Below are 20,680 nucleotides of genomic sequence, written 5' to 3'. Positions count from 1 at the left end.
TGTGTGTGTGTGTGTGTTTCTGTGTGTGTGTGTGTGTGTGTTTGTGTATACGTACGCGCGTGTGCACGGGCACGCCCATGCATGCATGTATGTGTGTCTATTCACAACATTGAGGACAACCTGAACTGCACGATACCCTGGTTTTGTCTTGGTTTTGTTTGTTTGTTTGTTTGTTTGAATGTGTTTACACTTCAACCACAGTCTGCCTTCTCCTGGCAAGTTTTTTCTGCAAAGGACAGAGTAAGAAGCATTTTAGGCCCAGCAGTGGTGGCACACGCCTTTAATCCCAGCACTTGGGAGGCAGAGACAGGTGGATTTCTGAGTTCGAGGCCAGCCTGGTCTACAGAGCGAGATCCAGGACAGCCAGGGCTATACAGAGAAACGCTGTCTCAAAAAACCAAAATAAATAAATAAATAAAATTTTCATTTAAAAAATCTTCTAAAGTAATTTCAGACTTGGAAACAAAACCCACAGAATTCCTCCATTGGTTTGATTGGTTCCCCAAATTCCTCTGTTGATTTGATTGGTTTCCAAAATTCCTCCATTGATTTGATTGGCTCCCCATATGCCACCATTTTCCCCTTGTATTCATTACCTTTCTTTTCTCTATTTGTCTTCATGTTTGAAATGTCAATTTTGGGATACATTTATGTCTCTCTTCATATATATTTTTGAATGGGTTGGAGTCATTGACAAAAATTGCTCAGAAAGAGAAAAAAAAAGAAGAGGAAGGGGTAGAAAGAAAAGAAAGGAATAGTCTCTCATATTTCAAATGTAATGATCAAATCAATAAATCAACACAATTTTTTTTTTGTCTGAGACAAGGTTTATCTGCATAGGCCTGGCTGTCCTGGAACTCACTCTGAAGACCAGGTTAGCCTGAAACTCAGAGATCTGCCTGCCTCTGCCTCTCCAGTGCGGGGACTGAAGGTGTTCAGTACAACCACCTGGTTAAAAATAAAAAAAAAATTAAGACAAGGTCTCTTGTAGCCCAGACTGGCCTTGAATTCAATCTGTAGCCAGGGATGAGCTCTAATTTCTGATTTCCTCTTGACTCCACTTCTCAAGTGAAAAATACTACTCAATCCTTTGGCCATTATCAAATGAGAACACTAGCCAGGAGGTGGAGGGGTGGAGGCGCACACACCTTTAATTCCAGCACTCAGGAGGAAGAAGCAGGCAGATTTCTTTTCAAGGACAGCCTGGTCTCCAGAGGGTGTTCCAGGAAAGCCAGCCTACATAGAGAACCCCTGTCTTGAAAACCGGGGGGGGGGGGGCTTTGAAGCATGCTTTTATATAATCTATGGGTCTAATTCTGGTTCCATTCGCATCTTCCTACCATCTTGTATGTGCCAGCGTTCCAGATGCTCATCGCTTCTGGTGACCACCTTCATGACCTAGTGAATTTCGTACTATAATCTCTATTTTGCCAGTGTATGAACTAAGATCATTGCCTAGACGTGGGTGGCAGAGCCAGGGACTCTAATCCATGACTGAGATTCAAGCTATTACACTCTTCTGCACACCAGTTGCATGTAGTCTTGGGGGAGCCAGAGGACAGAGGAAATGGAAGACCAATCAGAATTTGGGACTTCAGTGATGGAGCTTTTGTGGGTCATTGGTTGTTTGAGAGTGGCTCTTTGTCATAGTACAGCTGCTATTGAGTAACTACTGCTTCTGTGTGTAACCCTAGTAAACTCACTGAATGCCAAAAACAAACTTGGCATCCAGATTGGCCTCCAGGAGGTAAATATTCAGCTTCAAGGGATTTTATGTCAGCTAAAACAAAGTACAAGATGGGTTGATTCTATAGGACCAGAAGGACAAATAGAAAAATTAAAGCCATATGTGGCTAATAGAAACATGAATTTATGGGGCCATGATTTATTGCAGCAATGGAAAACACAGATTAACATTCTTTGGATCTTAGAAACAAATCATAAAGTAAAGAATACTTCTGATAGAAATATTAAAAGATCTTATCAAGAACAGGCACAGACTGTACAGGTTGTACATACGCAAGACACAACTGCAGAGAGACTGGACAGTAGAAAAAAAGACTACTGAATTAAATCATCCTGATATGTTGACCTCAAAATGGAGACTGGGATGTTTTATATTGTTATGATGTATTACATGGGGAAGAGGTTTTGTCTTTGTTTCCACAGGAGACCAAAAGCTGTATGTTAAGACCTAGGTAAAATATTAAGACCTAGGTAGCCGGGCGGTGGTGGCGCACGCCTTTAATCCCAGTACTTGGGCAGGCAGATTTCTGAGTTCGAGGCCAGCCTGGTCTACAGAGTGAGTTCCAGGACAGCCAGGACTACACAGAGAAACCCTGTCTCGAAAAACCAAAAAAAAAAAAAAAAGACCTAGGTAAAATGTTAAGGCCTAGGTAACTGTTAACTGGCTAGCCTGCCATTTTGTGCTGTTATTAATATTATAAGGAAATGTTCTCATATATCTCTGCTGTTACAATAAAATTTTCTAATGCCAAAAGTGATTACATATTTTATTATGTTCTCTGACCCTGGAAACCAGTCACTACAGAAGTCAGTAGAATTGCTTTGTATAGTTACCCACAATAAGCTTAAACCTGAACCAACCACCCAGCAGCACTTCCTGTACCTGTGTATAAGCTTTTATGGTATTTGCTTTTGTAAGTTGCCCCTGAGATGGACCCAACATAAGAGACACCTTCACCAAAATAAGAAACTATTTGGAATAAGGCTTCCATTTTGAGTATGAATCAAGACCTCCCTGGGAAATGACATCCTACTTGGCAGAAAGAGACATGTACATGGATAACTGACATCTTGGTTGGCAAGTTAAGACATGAACGTTACACAAGTCCCATCCTGGTTGACAAGTTAAGATATGAATTTGTTAGACAAGGCAAGTCCTCTGTCACAGTTGGATACTCCAACTAATGGAAACAGGATAAGTATACAACGAAGACAGGTTCTTAAGGAAGTCCCCATCCCTAAATTCTGATTGGTGAAATAACTTGGCACAGATGTTTGTAGATCTCAGGCTTAAAAAGCCCTATAGGATCTCAACTCAGGGTCACAATTCAGCTCTTGAGCCTGGATGTGGCCCTGATCAATTAGTCTTGGGGTGTAGCATTCAATAAGCCATCCCTATTTGACTGAGATCGCTGTCTGAGTGGTTTGTGTGGTGATTCCCAGACCCAATCACTGTGGATACCATCAAGATTGATAAAAATTGGATTTGAGCAGGAGAAATCACCTGAATAAGGAGAGATGATAGTTTGACCAGGCCAGCCCAGTAAGTCAACAGGTTCTCCAGGGCAGGAGTGAGGATTAAAAAGAAGAAAGACAATTAGACAACACTGTAACATGACCCCAGCCAGTTCTGAGGCTGAGGCGGGTTTATTTTTTCCCAGATTTGCTTTTATACCATTTTAATTACATGCAAGTGATAAGGTCAATTCTAGGTTAAGGAACAAGCAAGACAATAAACACAAATAGTCAAGGAACAAACAAGGCAATAAACAAAGTCCATTTCTGTTCACTGTTTCTAAGGGCTTATGGGTTGGCCAAGATACCTGAACCGACTTCCCTGTCCTAGCCCGAAGTCATATTCTTTCTTGAAGCCTACTTCTTTGTTCTAGCCCAAAATCAGATTTACTTCCCTGTCCTGGCCCAATGTCAAATTCCTGCGAAGCAGCCCCAAAGCTCTCCACAATAGTTCATGAGACAGATGGTCATTCAGTCCAAACTAACTTATAAAGACTAACAAATGCCTTTCATTTGGTCAGGCATGAAAAAAATTAAATTAAAAAATTATATTATCTTTGAATGATAATTTACTTAAAGGCAAACTTGCTTTACTGGCATGAAATAAAAGATGGTTTTGTTTTTTTTGTTTTGTTTTGTTTTGTTTTGTTTTTTGGTTTTTCGAGACAGGGTTTCTCTGAGTAGCCCTGGCTGTCCTGGAACTCACTCTAGACCAGGCTGGCCTCGGACTCAGAAATCCACTTGCCTCTGCCTCCCAGGTGCTGGGATTAAAGGCGTGCACCACCACCGCCCGGCATATTTGTTGTTTTGTATGAAAAACACAGTTAAGAGATTTAAAATGTTTTAAGTAAATTCAAAAGGTTACTACAGTTTCAACTTGTTTTCTAAGTCTCTAAGAGCTGGAGTGATTTGAAGCTAAGATAAAATATTTGAGCAGGGCAGTGGTAGCCCATGCCTTTAATCCCAGCAGAGACGGTGGATCTCTGTAAATTAGTTGTTTTCTAAATTCTAGAGTTACAGTGAACTGGTGGCGGTGGCGGTGCACACCTTTTAATCCCACCACCCAGGGACAAAATTCAGATATAGACTTTAATTGGTATGTTTGTATACCAGAGAAATCACATATCATATTTACATATTATTATAAAAAGCCTCTACAGGGTTACTAGAAACACAGCTAATTTCCCGTGGAGACAGGAACAAAGAGCAGCTTTTGTGATTGGCTGCAAACTCATCCCTGTCATGCATCCCTGACCAATATTGAGCCAGATGATATCCTAATTATGAATATCATATTTATTGGTGACTTGGAAAGTGGAGACATGTCTTCATAAAGCAAAAAGGAGTCCACCAACATTTGCCTGTTGACTTGCAAATGCTTTCCATATATAGAAAATAAATATTCTTTCTTTGAGCAACATACCTGGACATTTTATGAGGCATGGGGAACCTTATACTCAGTCATTGCCAACCACTTTTACGGTCATAAGGGTGTGCCTTACAGTGACGGATTGGATCTGTTTGAAGGCAGAGTCCTTTGAAGGCTTGACTATGGGAGGGAAGGTATTACAGGGGAACTGGTACCTGTGTGAATTCTTCATGACCAGGATGAGGTAGCAAAGGGTGTGCACCCTCCTACACAGAGAAAATAGCTCATTTGCTTATATCCCCATCCCTAAACTGCTCACCCCTCCCCAGAAAGAGGCACCTTTGTTTGTTTGTTTGTTTGTTTTGTTTTTCGAGACAGGGTTTCTCTGTGTAGCCCTGGCTGTCCTGGAACTCACTCTGTAGACCAGGCTGGCCTCGAACTCAGAAATCCACCTGTCTCTGCCTCCCAGGTGCTGGGATTAAAGGCATGCGCCACCACCGCCCGGCAAGAGGCATCTATTGAAGTGTGGTGGCCAAGAGAATGATCACATTTGGCTAGTGCATTGTTTACTGATGAGTTCATCAACCACTGATGGAACCAAAACTGATGGAAAGTGGCAGCCTATAGATCATAGATTGGGGATGGAATGGCCAACACTGAGGAAGGACCACAAAAATCAATTCAGCACTATTGGCTACAAGACAAACAACTAGGAAAGCAAAAGGAAAATCTCTGTCTTCTTCAGTTCAAGCTGCATGTGCAATGGTATAGCAGCTATATGGTCCTCAAAATGAAAACCACTAACTGGCAGATACATGGCAAAGATATCTGGTCCTGGGGTGGGCATGAGTGGAAATGGTAAAACCTAGCAAACTTAGCAAAGACATTAAATTGTATGTAGCCCATACAGGCAAGAGTGACAAAATGCCTGAAAATAATGAAATAGTGGACAATTTGGCATCATGTTTAATTAAAGCTAGGATGTTAAGATTTGCCAGGAAACAAATTCAGAATAAATCAGCAAGGATAATAGGTCACATATTTAAAAAAAAAAAAAACTTGCAGGCTTACCCCTAACACTAAGAAATAAGGGGAAATGGAAAACCAAATTAGACCAGGACAACCCTATGATAATAACTATTCTAAGGAACCCATACTTACTTGGGAGGCAGAGGCAGGCAGATTTCTGAGTTTGAGGCCAGCCTGGTCTACAGAGTGAGTTCCAGGACAGCCAGGGCTATACAGAGAAACCCTGTCTCGAAAAACCAAAAATAAAATAAAATAAAATAAAATAAAATAAAATAAAATAAAATAAAACAAAATAAAATACTTTCACTGTTTCCAAAAACCATTTCACCCTAGGAAACATATAACCTGGCAAAAGGGAAACCCCCAGAGTTAGGATTAGGGCAGGTTTTTTTTTTTTTTTTTAACAGACTTAATTCATTTATTTTTCTTTTGTAAAAACCCTTATGTGGTAGCCACAGCTGGAGCCTGAGTCCTCTGAACAGAGACTCTGGTGTGGGTCTTCACAAGATGGTCAGTGAATTCCTGATAAGGAGACTTGGTGAACACAGTCTCTTTCCAGAGGTCGGGGGTCAGGTAGCTGTAGGTCTTGGAGATGGCATCGAAGGTGGCCTTGGCAAAGTTACCCAGGGTGGCAGTGCAGCCCCTGGCTGAAGTATAGCAGTCGTCTATGCCGGCCATCATCAGGAGCTTCTTGGGCACAGGAGCAGAGACAATTCCAGTGCCTCTGGGGGCAGGGATGAGACGCACCAGCACAGAGCCACAGCGGCCTGTCACCTTGCACGGAACAGTGTGGGGCTTGCCAATCTTGTTCCCCCAGTAGCCTCTCCGCACAGGGACAATGGAGAGCTTGGCCAAGATGATGGCCCCTCGGATGGCAGTGGCAACTTCCTTGGAGCACTTGACACCAAGACCAACGTGACCATTGTAGTCCCCAATAGCGACAAAAGCCTTGAACCTGGTCCGCTGGCCAGCCCGAGTCTGCTTCTGCACTGGCATAATCTTCAGAACCTCATCCTTTAGGGATGCACCCAGGAAAAAATCAATGATCTCAGATTCCTTAATGGGCAGGGAGAACAAGTAGATCTCCTCCAAGGACTTGATCTTCATGTCCTTAACCAGGCGGCCCAGTTTGGTGACGGGGATCCACTCCTTGTCTTCAGCTTTTCCTCCACGAGCCCCGCGGCCTCGACCACGGCCACGGCCTCGACCACGACCGCGGCCCCTAAGACCGCTGCCGAATCCTCCACGGAAGCCACCGCGGCCTCCTAATCCTGGGCCCCCGGGTCCTCCGGGTCCTCCCGCTGCACCGGCGTCATCCGCCATTTGGTGTTTTCCCGAAGAAGAAGAAGCCAGGGTTTTGTTTTTATCTTCCCAGGAGAATAAAAGCATACAACTAAGGAATCTGGAGACCCCTGAACAAGTTAACCATTTGAATAAAAAGAACAGATTGTTAAGAGAAAATGTGCCAAGAAAAAGAGTAAGTTAGCCAAGTGGTATTGCCCGCCTCCAGCTTGCCTCTGTTGCCCTGTACAGACAGACATATGTGGCAAATGGTCTTTATATGATCCCAATTCAGTTAAAAACTACAGCTGGCTTTGGGGGTTGGAACATGGCCCACTCCTCTAAACCCACACATGCTTCTTAAAGAAAAATCCAAAATCTCCTTCTCATATCAAAAGAGCCACCTGGTATGGGACACAGGAAAACAAAAAATAAGGGCTAAGGGACTATTCTATTGAGACTAATCTCAATCTTTTGGTTTTTATTTGACACTTTAACTTTTCTTAAGGTGTAACTATTATCTCAAAACCTATCAGATTATTATGAATATACAAACTTTCTGTTGTAAGGGTAAAAATTAAAACAGCTCAGCAGAGACCACAAACAACTTGGCAAAGACCGCAGGACAGCTTGCTGAGCTTACTGAGAGTAGCCATAATAAAAATATCAAGCCCCTCTAGGGACGAGGTGACCAGAAATGTAGAAACAACCAAAGACATATCTTGACCAGTCTAAACATGCCCAAGTGAGTAATGGGCCACCTGGTGTTTATCCTAGAAGGTCTGAGGCTTCATGGTCAAAAATAGTGGGCCATCCAGCCTGTCAAAATGATTGCTTACGCAAAGTGCTGATGTTTGAAATATCCAATCATATGTAATCGCGCCAGAATTTCCCACTTTTCCCTTCCCCCTTGTGCCTCCCCCTATAAAAGTTCTAAACTTCCTGGGGTCTTCATCGAAATTCTCTCCCCTGCGTGGGATGAGTTTCGATCCAAGGGCCCTTGTTAGTAAACTGCCTTTTGCCATTGCATCAAGTCAGTCTCTCGTGTCTCCTTGGGTGCGCGCTAATTGGGACTTGAGTTGGGGTCCTCTTCCTGGGTCCTTACATTTGGGGGCTCGTCCGGGATTTGCGCGACCACCCAGGACATCCGAAGACCTTGGAGGCAGGTCTGTATGAATGGGAATGGTATGTGATATGTGTGGTATGTGTCTGAGTGAGATGCCGATGCTTTTGTTCTGTATTTTGGTTTCTGTTTCTAAGCAGCAGTTTTTGCTGCTTCTGTATTTTAAGCAGCTTTTGCTGCTTCTGTGTTACAGCTGTCACTACAAACCGTAAGGTTTTAGTGACTGGTGGGGGATAGACGTATCCGGAACCACAAGCTGTGACTCTTGGGGGACGCCTCAAGAGTGGAAGGGAGTCTGGGAAGCCAGACTGCCCTGTTTTGGAATGGAGGAGACGGAGTGCTCCTTCTCTGGGGGAAGACGTGGAATCCTTCCCATCTGAAGTTGTGTTCGGCTGGTTTTATAAAACCAGATGCAGGAGAGTGAGAGTGTGTCTGACTGTGTTAGTCTTGTGTGTGTTTGCATTTTTGTTGTAAGTTTTTGTTGAGTTTTGATATGGGACAGACTGACAGACTGTGACGGCATCATTATCTTTGGCTTTAGACCATTGGACTGACAGTAGGGTGAGAGGACAGAAGAAAAAAAAAGGGAAAAAAGGAAAAACAAACAAGAGAGATCTGTAACTTGAGTCTGGGGTTGGGCTGTGGCGTGGCTGGTCCGGGTGCCGCTGCCTCTCACGCGTGCAGGAAGAGGGTGCATGCGTGCGAGCCTGGGCTCAGGGGCGGCGAGACCAGCCCCGCATGGGCCAGAGGGAGAGGAACCCTCGGGCCCCTGGTCTGGGTCGGAGGTCCGGGACACACTGAGAGTGTTGGGCCAGAGACCATCTGAAAACAGGAGGCGGAGTCTGAGGGCCCTGCAGTGCAGGATGGCGGCGAAGGGCCAGTTCTGGTAAGACACTGTTAAGATTTGCTGAGAAAGACAGGCCAGCTTTGGGTTTGAGAGAGAGAGTGGAGTGCAATTTTTGAAACATCAGATGTAGGCTGGCAGAGCAGAGAGACTTTCCAACAAGCCACAATGGCAGTGGCCGGGAGACTACATCTCCCAGCATACAACGGGGCAAACTTCCTATCTGTTACTTCCTGAGAATTGGTAAGGTCCTGAGATTGCCTCCTCTCGGACCTAGCTTTTCAAGAATAGACAGACAGTAATACTGTTCAGAGTGATAAAAGAAGTAGGGACATCATATAGTCGCCCATGTGAGAAAGTTAAGTCTCACAAGCAGGGGGTGGGGCCAGAGCCACTTTTCCCCTCCTGGAGAACTGAGAACAGAGTGGGGAAGGAGCGGCTGGATAAGAAAGTGCAGCAGGCCAGCGGAGAATACCTACAGGGAGACATAACTATTGCACTTAGAACTGTTACTAACTGAAGTACCATTTGCTTGTTAACAGTGTATCTTTAACAACAGAAAGAAACTTCTTTTTTATAGTCTCTGCTTCAGATAAGATTTACCTCTTTCTCCAGGGTTGGAGAAAGACATGTTTGAGGGAAAATGTTTTATTATAGAGATCAGAGAAGACAACTATGGACATCTGCAAACATCCAAGCCTCAGCTGTGTTTTTTTTTTACTCTGCCATTGTTGAAATGATTTTAAGTTACAATGCTGTGCTTGTTTGAGAAATCACATACTGTACTATATCTCTGATGTTATCTCCTTATGCACTGCTTCTAAGTTCTTTCTGAATTGTTTGTTTATATTGTATGCCTATGGAAATTTTACTTACATGTACATCTGTGAATTTCATGACAGAGAAGGTTGCAGATTAACTAAAACCAGTGTTAACCATCCTTAAGTGTGAATATTATAACTGAGCCAGGGTCTTCTAGAGGAACAGTAATTGTTACCAGCTCTGGGGGTTATGAGACTTAGAAAATAGGCTCTGCTGAGTTCTAGAAAAAAAAAAGGGAGTGTTCCCCTTAACTTGGTGTACTGTAGGCTTCAGTGAGGTACAATAAGAGTGTAGAGATAGGTGTTTAAACTATGAACATGAAAGAGAAAAAGAAAGTGTAGACATGAAAGAGAAGAGGAAAGTATAGACAGTGAAAGAGAAAGGAGAGAAGATGAAGATATAAGGGAAAGAGACAGAGAAAGTTTATAAGAAAGAGACAGAGAAAGGAAAAAAAAGAAAGGCTAAAGAGAAAGTTTGCAAAGAAAGAGATAAGCAAGTAGAAACATTGTCCAGAGAGAGGTGAGTGAGAAAGTTAAAAGAAAGCTAGAGAAGCGAGATTACAGGCAAAAAGGATTGTGGCCAAAGTATAAGAGAGAAAGACAAGAGATAAGATAGGACTTAGACAGACAGGAAATCTGGGTGATTGAAGGTGGAAGCCAGGCAGAAGAAGAGTGATGCAGCCATGCTTACTGGAAAAAGATCAGTGTGTTTACAGTAAAGAGAAAAGACAGACCCCCTGAAGACAAGATTGAAGACACAGATTAAGTTTGCCCAGACAGGATCAGAGATGACCTGGAGAACCCCCCACTTGCCTTAAAGCTAGAGAAAAAGAGTACCAGCTTCATGAGTTTCAAAAACAGCCGGAAGTCCCAGATATCAGTGAATGGCTAACAGAATTCCCACAAAGACATTTAATCTCTTCAGTTTGCTCCCACCAGAGAAGACTTTTGACATCATCAACTATTCAACAGCCCCTGATCAATAGATGAGCCTGTTGCTGACTGAAAGGGTGAACTTTTCACCACCAGCCATGTTGAATCCTGCCACCTTGCTGCCTGTGACTGACGACTCTTTTCCCATCCATCACTGTGTTGAACTGGTAAGATAAGTGGATGGCGGGAGCGGCGGTGGTAGATGGAAAGTGAGTACATGGTGCAATCTATAGACAAAGAGGACTGCTGACATCTGCAGAAATACTGAGAGCCTCTTCGAACCAAAGAAAGTGGCTGTCATCTACAGCCCTGGGCACCAGAGGGCTCAGGACATGACTGCCAAGAAAGCTGCCCAGGGAGCAATGATTCTAACAGTTAAGGGTTCCAGAGACTATTCTGACACTCGAGATATCAGTTTCAGATATGCCACCCACGACCATCAAGTGATAGACAAATTGGGCTTTTGTAAATTGATCCTCCCACAAGAAGAAAGACTGTCTGATTTGATGAAAGCTGTGGTGAGACTGTACCTTAATCAATGCAAGGCCTTCCATGTATACCATGGAAAAGAGACTGAAGGGCGATTGGCCTGGAGCTTACTGAGAGATGGACTTCACAGAAGTCAAGCTGACAAAATATGAAAATAAATATCTTTTAGTTTTTATAGACACTTTTTCAGGAAGAATGAAACTGCCAACATGGTGACTAAGAAGATCCTAGAAGAAATCTTTTCAAGGTTTGGAATACCCAAGATAATTGGGTCTGTTAATAGACCTTTTTGTTGCCCAGATAAGTCAGGGCCTGGCCACACAGCTAGAGATTAATTAGAAATTACATAGGCTCCAGAGTTCAGGACAGGTAAAATAGATAAATAAAATATTAGCTTTTGTTAAGTCCAGAATAGACACCGTTCAGCTATTAGTGATAAGACAGAGACATGAGATTTTAAGAGATGAACCTGAAGATATTAATCTGTGATTTTAAGATTAAAATCATTTGCAAATAGAAAGAGTAGGGAATGTAAGGGTAAAAATTAAAACAGCTCAGCAGAGACCACAAACAACTTGGCAAAGACCGCAGGACAGCTTGCTGAGCTTACTGAGAGTAGCCATAATAAAAATATCAAGCCCCTCTAGGGACGAGGTGACCAGAAATGTAGAAACAACCAAAGACATATCTTGACCAGTCTAAACATGCCCAAGTGAGTAATGGGCCACCTGGTGTTTATCCTAGAAGGTCTGAGGCTTCATGGTCAAAAATAGTGGGCCATCCAGCCTGTCAAAATGATTGCTTACGCAAAGTGCTGATGTTTGAAATATCCAATCATATGTAATCGCGCCAGAATTTCCCACTTTTCCCTTCCCCCTTGTGCCTCCCCCTATAAAAGTTCTAAACTTCCTGGGGTCTTCATCGAAATTCTCTCCCCTGCGTGGGATGAGTTTCGATCCAAGGGCCCTTGTTAGTAAACTGCCTTTTGCCATTGCATCAAGTAAGTCTCTCGTGTCTCCTTGGGTGCGCGCTAATTGGGACTTGAGTTGGGGTCCTCTTCCTGGGTCCTTACACTGTCACGATACTAGTAATCATACAGAATACTGACTAATTCTGGAAATAAGCTTCATCTTGCTTCCTGTACGAGTTTTCAGGTTTGAGTCTGAAGCAGATAACTAGGAACAAAGTTTGTGTACCTCGGATGTACTTAACGGATTGTGTACTCAACCTTTTCTGGATCTGCTGAATATGGCATTTAAAATGTTTATGTTTTCTACTCTCTCTAATAATCTTTCAGGTCTCTGAGAAGATGATGGGGCCCAGCAAGGACAAATCCACCTGGATTGTGGTTACGCTAACCATTGAGCAGGACGCCTCATACCTCTTCTGCTACCAGGTTCTGCACAAACAGTGGACATCTTTGGGTTGACTGTTGCGTTCTACCTAGTCAGGATTGCCACTAAGCTTACAAACACCACCCAAAGATCAGCTTCGGACTAGAAACTTCTCAGGACATTAAAATTGCTGCTCAAAAAATACTTACTTGTAAGACTGCCACAATTTCAACACTGTGAAAGCCTCGCCGAAATAGCTTTGTTATTGTAAATATAAAATCTTTCCTTTTTATTTATACAAAAAGAGGGGAATGTTGCAGGATATTCGATCACACCCGAGTTTGTGTTTTATCGTGGTGTGGCTCAGCCCTAGCACACACCTTTAATCCAAGAGCTTTCTGCTCTTGGATAGTAAACAGTATCAAATAAAGCTACCATAGATCAAGAGGCAGAGCAAGCAACCAGTTGACAGGAAGTGAACACAGGAAAAAAACAGAGTAGAGGAATTCAGAAGGAAGTAGAAAGGAGGGACGTTCAGTTTGAGGGGTTTTTGAGACTGGGAAGAACTTTTTCTTTCCTTTTGGGACATCAGCTGAGGAGGAAGGTCAGCTGGGTGCTTTCTCTGAGCCAGCAGGCTTTAATCTCAGCATCTGGCTCCAGTCTCTTATTGGTGTTAGCTTCCAGGCGATTCCACTAGGTTCTTCCCAGTGACCTAGCAATGGCTTACATCATCCTGTTGCCTCTACTCCTTCTCCAGGCCCTCACTCCTCTCCCTTCCCCCAGTAAACCCTCTTTACACCAGATCTGTTGCATGGTATAATTACTCAGGGGCATACCCTGGCATGAGCCCCCACCAGGCACCCCTTCCACTCATTGTATTTCAGAACTGGTAAAATCAAAGCTTGAGATTTTGTTTAAAAAAAAAAAGAAAGAAAGAAAAGTAGCCAGGCAGTGGTGGCGCACGCCTTTAATCCCACTTGGGAGGCAAAGGTCGGCGGATTTCTGAGTCCGAGGCCAGCCTGGTCTACAGAGTGAGTTCCAGGACAGCCAGAACTACACAGAGAAACCCTGTCTCGAAAAAAACAAAAACAAACAAACAAACAAAAAACAACCCAATAAGTAAAACCCAGTGGGGTATTCCACACGCATGTGCAATAAAGAAAATGGCTGTCCCAAGGTGATCACAACTACCGAAGGGATAATGTTTGTGAGATGCATCTCATCATGTGACTATACCAGAATCACAGAATGGTGCATGCTGGGTTAACATATAACCTAGAGATGCCAATCATCTCTCAGCCAAAGCAAACTCCACTTCTTCAGGGATCGGGGACCACCATCTCTTCACTTTTATAATTAAAAGCCTGTGAGCTTAAGCAAGTGAGCGACTACAGAGACGTTCCCAAATGGCTGCCTGACTAAATTGCAATCAGTTTCCAGATATGTGTCGTGTGGAATGAGATTGTTTAAGGAAGCCGTGAAGCAGTCACATGGCCAGCCTGGTTAAATAGTAAGAGCCTATCTAAACAAGAAAAACGAGGGCTGGAGAAGAGCACTGGATCTGGATTAGATGTCCAGCACCCACATGGGCGCTAACACTATCTCCAACTCCAATTCCAGGGAATCCAGTGCCCTCTGCTGGCCTCCACTGGGCACACCACGGTACACACACATACATGCACCTAAACACATAAGATAAAAATAAAATTAGGGGAAAGCAAGATGAAAGGCAGGAAGGGGGTGTTGCGTTTTATAAAAATAAATAAGGAGAACGAATACGTTTGGTGGAGGTGCGGTGAGGTGTGGGGTGCCTCTGCGGGCCCACGCTGAGGCATCCCTTCCCCATGAGGGATCAGCACAATGGTATAGTTATTCAGGGCATGGAGAAGGGAGCTGAGGGGGTAGTAGAGACAGAGAAAGGCAGAGAGAGAGAGAGAGAAAGAGAGGGAGAGAAGGAGGGAGGGAGGGAGGGAGGGAGGGAGGGAGGGAGGGAGGGAGAGAGAGAGAGAGAGAGAGAGAGAGAGAGAGAGAGAGAGAGAGAGAGAGAGACTGGCCATGAGCACGTTGTGAGGGGTGGAGCAGGAAGGAGAGGATAGAATGAGACCAAGAGAGCTAGGAGAGCAAGCAGCCCCTTTTATAGCGAGTCAGACACACCCGGCTGTTGCCAGGTAACTGTGGGGCGGAGCCTAGACAAAATGCTAACAGGGGAGGAGAAAAGGTAATTCAGTGGGCTTTGCCCCAGACCTTGGTGGAATCTAATCTTTGCAAGATAAGAAAAGCATTGGCAAATCTGAAAGACTTGGACCAGCAAGCAAATCCAGTTTGTAAAGCTGCAAAGCAATCACAGTGGGGACTGAGAGAAGGCCTGCCTGGGTCACTCCCAAACAAATGTGGCCAGATTTGTGTAAAGCCAGATTCCAGGGCCAAGAGTGGCACCACATTGACTTCCAGATTTATTGGCTTCCTGCTAACGATGTGCAGAATACTCAAGCTTCAGTCAGTATTGGAGCGAGGTGTACCTTAACGCACAGTACCCACAAAGCACCAGCAGTGGAGGGATGTGGGGGAGAATGCTTGTCCTGGGGTGGCCCCTTAGCACCATCTCTCAGTATGGTGTTGTGATCCTCCATTACAAGAAAGAGGGCCAGAAGTGAGTGTCCTTCTGACCATACCCTGCATACCACCATTACTGAATTTTACCCAATCTAGTGTGGCTCAGGAAATAAGAGCCTGTAAGGGGAGAGATTATTCGTCTAGGCCAAAGCCCTTTAAAATGCCAAGTGTGGTGAATGGAGAGCCCAGATGGCCCATGGCGAACAGAGAGCCCAGGTGGCCCATGATGAATGGCTACAGATAGCAGAAAGCGGCTATCATCTTTGCAGCCATCTCGGGCCATATATTTAAAGGTTGATACTTTTCCGCCCTGACAAGAGACTTGTTTTTCTAGCATGATGTTTTTGCAAACAGCCCACAACAGTGAGCACACTCTGACGAACATCTTGTTTTTCTGACATGTCCTGGACTTATGGTTTAGTGCTCCTGCCTGCAAGGCACTTGTGGTGAAGTGTCTCCAGCTTGTGCTTACATACCCATAATTACATTTCAATAAACGAGACTTGATCAGACTCTGTCTTGTCTCCATTCTTCGAACCTCTTGCCTCTCCATCCCCACTCTCTCCCTTGCAGACCCCCGTTGACTGACCCGCGGGCCTGTCAGTAGTGAGTGCCTCACCTGAGCCACCTTACCTAACGTTGCTCTTCTGACAGAATGATGAATGTGGTGGGATCTCTTCGTGCTGTCTTGGATCTTACTGATATATACTTTTAGAAATGCTTTTGTTTGTTTGTTTGTTTGTTTGTTTTTGTTAGACTTCGGCACGAAGCTTGGAACAGACAACACCAGACCAAACGGTTCCAAAGGGGAGGGAGTTTATTCAGGGCAGAGGGCAAAGGTAGGGAGAGAAACGGGAGAAGATGGAGAAAGAAAAGGAGAGAGAGAGGAGAGAAGTGGAGGCCGACCATGACCAAGTGGAGAGAGAGGGAAGGAAAGGGAGGAAGGGTGAGGAGACTGAGAGAAGCTAGAAGCTAGAGGCAAGAGAGTTAAGAGAGTGAGAGAGAGAGGAGGAAGCGAGCAGCCCCTTTTATAGTGGGCACGTCTAACTGGCTGTTGCCAGGTAACTGTGGGGAGGAGCATGCCTGGGTGTTGCCAGATAACTGTGGAGGTGGAGTTTAGTCAGAATACTAACAGTTTTTGGGTTTTTTTTTGTTTTGTTTTTTGTTTTTTGTTTTGAGACAGGGTTTCTCTGTACAGCCCTGGCTGTCCTGGAACTCACTCTGTAGACCAGGCTGGCCTTGAACTCAGAAATTTGCCTGCCTCTGCCTCCCAAGTGCTGGGATTAAAGGCATGTGCCACCACTGCCTGGCTTAGAAATGCTTTTATCTACTGAATCCCAAGTACACTTCATACTGACTTGAAAGAAGACTGGGCCTTGGGAGTCTAGCCTTAGTTTTAAAACATAGTCTAGAAAGATATCCAACAGAACAATGAAAATAGTTAAAGTTAAAAATGAACCAGGCGCCGGGCAGTGGTGGCACACACCTTTAATCCCAGCACTTGGGAGGCAGAGGCAGGTGGATTTCTGAGTTTGAGGCCAGCCTGGTCTACAGAGTGAGTTCCAGGATAGCCAAGGCTACACAGAGAAACCCTGTCTCGAAAAACCAAAAAATAAAAAATAATAAAAAAATAAAAACAAACCAGGCATATTGGTATACTCTTTAATCTCAGCACTCAGGAGGGAGAGGCAGGCCAATCTCTGTGAGTTCCAGGCCAGCCAGAGCTACACAGTGAGACCATATCTCAAACAAACAAACAAACAAACAAACAAAATAGACAAAGGAGAGTTAAAAATCAGTCAGGCGGGGGCAGAGAGATGGCTCAGCGGTTAACAGCACTGACTGCTCTTCCAGAGGTCCTGAGTTCAATTCATCCAGGCATGGTGATTCACCTCTGTCATCCAGCACTTGGGAGGCTGAGTTTAGGAGGACCAGTGTGAAGCCCAGACCAGGCTGAGTTATGCTGTGAGCTTCCAGATCAGTCTGGGATCGAGTAAGATTCTATCTGGAAAAAGTAAACATATAAAAGTTTTAAAACGGGGCCAGTAAGATGGTTCATCAGGCAAAGTTCTTGCCAGCACACTGACCACCTGAGTTTGATATCTCTCTCTCTCTCTCTCTCTCTCTCTCTCTCTCTCTCTCTCTCTCCCTCCCTCCCTCCCTCTCTCTCTCTCTCTTTCTCTCTCTCTTTCTCTCTCTCTCTTACACACACACACACACATATATAAATGAAACAATTTTTTTAAGTGAGAAAAGGGGGCTGGAGAGACAGCTCAGTAGTTGAAAGCTCTGGCTGCTCTTCCAGAAGCCCAAGGTTCTAGTCCTAGGAACCCCAGGGAGGTTCTAGCATCTCCAGTTCCAGGGGATCTGATACCTTCTCCTGGCCTCTGCAGACACCAGGCACACACAAATGGTATACAGACATACATGTAGGCAAACCACCCATACACATAAAATAAAATAATTTTTTAAAGTGAGAAAAGACACTCCCAAAAGCCACAGAGATGTTAAGTGAAAATCCTAGTAACAGGGGAGGATTACCTCATTATGAACTGCTGGCTAAGGAGGTCCCTGAGAACCTATAATAAATGCAGTTGCCATTGTTGATGGCTGCACACCAGAACTAGATGACAACTCCTTATTGCCCAAACACTATACCCTCTGGTTGCTGGGCACAGAGACGTCAAGCTGGGGCAGGCTTTCTTCCTGATGGCTAGTGTAGTGGCTATTCCTGGTTGTCAACTTGACTATATCTGGAATGAACTACAGTCCAGAATTAGAGGGCTCACCTGTGATCCAGATCTTGAGGCTGGAAGTCACAAGCTTCTGACCTACATCTTTGCATGGAGATCCTGAGGCATAGTGGCCATGAAAAGCTTAGGGCCAGGTAAGGTAGCACATGTTTTTAATCCCAGGAGACTGAGGCAAGGAGATCTCTGAGTTCAAGGTCATTCTGGGACAACGCAAGTCCCAGATCCAGGCGTGGTGGTACACACTTTTAACCTGGGCCACACCTTCTGCTGGAGGCCTGTATAAGAACGTTGGAAGAAGGAAGATTCACTCTTTTTCACCTGCTTGTATTACTTGCCAGAACATCTGTTGGAACCCACTTCTACAGAAGACCAGCTGAAACAACTAGCCTCGTGGGACTGAGCAACTCCTAGATTCTTGAATTTCCCATTCACAGCTGCCCACTGTTGGGTAAGTTGCACCTCAGACTGTAAGTCATCACTATAAATTCCCTCAATATAGAGAGACACGCCATAAGTTCTGTGACTCTAGAGAACCCTGACTAATACAGCTGGGATAGATAATACCAGAAGACACTGTACAGGCTGCTAAGAATTGTTGCTGTCAGCCCTGTGCAGCTCTGGATCCCACATACCCCATTACCAACATGGGCAATAGTCATTCTGCTTGCACCAGTGGCATGGCAGGAATGGGTGCAACCAACTACTTTCTAATTGGATTTAAGGCCCACTCTAGAAAACTTCTATACATCAGGGCAAAGCCCTGTGGCTGGCTAGTCATAGGCGTCAGGGGGAGGCTAAGGTAGGTGAATATGCATTTATGTTCATAGCCATATAGGACTGCTACATTTCAGCCGATGTCCACCGTAACTGTTTTCTGGGAGGGTGGAGGTTACTATGGAGATTCATAACCAATGGGAACAAGCAACTGATGTTTGGGCATAGTATCCCAGAGCTTAGAAAGGAATCAGACCTACATTCACCCCGTCTGTACACGGTTGAAGAGGTGGTAGAAAGAGACTTAGGGGAAGGAGTGGAATATTCTGGTGTCACTATTTCCTTTTGGAATGACGTGGTCACCGTCAGGAAGCAGAAGTTGCTGAGGGGACCAAACAGTACCTGGGTCTTGCAGCCATAGAACAAAACAAAGCAAGTGTAATGGGTATGGTCATGTGTCTGGAGAAGATCACCAGATCCAGAATGTTTAGGGTTCCGGCCACCAGGCATGTCTGCGCCCTCACTGGTTATAGCCTTGTGTAATGCTGACAGTGTAGGATGTGGAAGGTTGACTGGGGGTCAGGACTTATGATACAGTCCTCCTCCATGTGTGGAGGCACTTGCCCCAAGGCAGCTGCTCTCCAGTCACCCAGTAATTAACCCCAGGAAACTTGCCAAGCTGAACTTGGATGGAGCCATTTCTCTTCACGGGCCAACCGACTTTGATAGTGCCAGCTTTAATCCTCTGCGACATCTCCCTGGCCCCGAGAGAAACTTATTCTTGCACATTATATCTTGAAGAAGACTTTATTCAACTACTGAAATAGGGTTTGGCACCACTGCAGTAGGAGAAAGAGAGATCAGGCCTGGCTGGGCCCTAAGCAGAGCTTACAATTATGAGCACACAGCCAGTGTGCAGAGTGAGGGGCCTGGTGAGTGGAAAATTACTAGGAGGAGACATCAGGCCTAGAGATGCCTATCCAGAGTGACATGTAACCCAGGCTAGCCTCTTATTTGTGGCAATCCTGGAGCCTCTGGAGCGTTAATGATTACAAGTGTAAGCTACCACACTACGGTGGCTTAGACCATCAAGGACAGAACTGTCATGGACAAACTGGAGATCCAGGTGAGAAGATGACAGGAGATCATTGAGTCTGGTGAAGGAGTTAGTCTGTCAACAATGTAATTTAACTACATGTTCTATCTATCAAAATACACTGTGAGAGTGGACACAACAGTATACACCTTTCATCTTAGCATTTAGGAGGCAGAGGCAGGCAAGCTCTCTGTTTCATAATAAAGGCCCTGTTTTTTATTTTATTTTATTCGATTTTTTTTTTGAGACAGGGTTTCTCTGTGTAGCCCTGGCTGTCCTGGAACTCACTCTGTAGACCGGGCTGGCCTCGAACTCAGAAATCTGCCTGCCTCTGCCTCCCAAGTGCTGGGATTAAAGGCGTGCGCTGCCACCACCCAGCCAGGGCCCTGTTTTATAGAACTAAAACAACAACCAAAACACAGTAAGTTCAAGGACAGCGTTGAGACCCTGCTTTTTAAAAATTTAAATGGAAAAGAACAGCTTTATTTAGGATATTTATTTGGATATTAGTGTATACATATATGTTCGCATGAGTGTGTGAGTGCCCAGGTGTGTGTGTGTGTCATGGTGTATATGTGGAAGTCAGAGAACGACATTGGGTGTCCTTGCCTTTCACCCACTTTGAGGCAGCGTGTCCTACTGCATAAATCAGGCTACCCAGCCACAGATTTTAGGATTCTTCCGTCTCACTGTAGGACTGCTGCACTGTGTGGGTTCTGAGGATTCTCACTGCATTGCGTGTGTGTGTGTGTGTGTGTGTGTGTGTGTGTGTGTGTGTGATGTCCTGTCTTGTCCCGTCGCGCCCCACCTCCCATTCCCACCCCAAGCCCTCTATCGCTAAAAGCATCTACCAGCCCAATCTTCAGGCTATCTTCTAGAGAGTTCCAGGCTAGCCAAGGATTCACACTGAAAAGCTGTCTCTAACAAACAAACAAGAGAAAAGAAAGAAAGAAATGAACAAAATTGGGATTTAGGGGTATGGTCCAATGGTAGAGTACTTGCCTAGAATTAATAAGGACC

The 20,680-nt window shown here is 44.7% G+C and overlaps 1 protein-coding gene across 1 annotated transcript; it reads right to left on the bottom strand.

The window, feature by feature from the left end:
- Positions 1-6,079: 6,079 nt before the first annotated feature.
- Positions 6,080-6,988, bottom strand: LOC114621164 (40S ribosomal protein S2). The gene has a single exon (XM_028767392.1). The coding sequence runs from the start codon at positions 6,980-6,982 to the stop codon at positions 6,101-6,103; it is 882 nt and encodes a 293-aa protein (XP_028623225.1). The 5' UTR covers positions 6,983-6,988; the 3' UTR covers positions 6,080-6,100.
- Positions 6,989-20,680: the final 13,692 nt, after the last annotated feature.

Source organism: Grammomys surdaster, unplaced genomic scaffold (genome assembly GCF_004785775.1).
Source record: "Grammomys surdaster isolate TR1022 unplaced genomic scaffold, NIH_TR_1.0 172, whole genome shotgun sequence".
NCBI classification, from domain to species: Eukaryota; Metazoa; Chordata; class Mammalia; order Rodentia; family Muridae; genus Grammomys; species Grammomys surdaster.
Note: the sequence above shows the minus strand (reverse complement) of the source record. Positions and strands in the feature narration are given on the sequence as shown.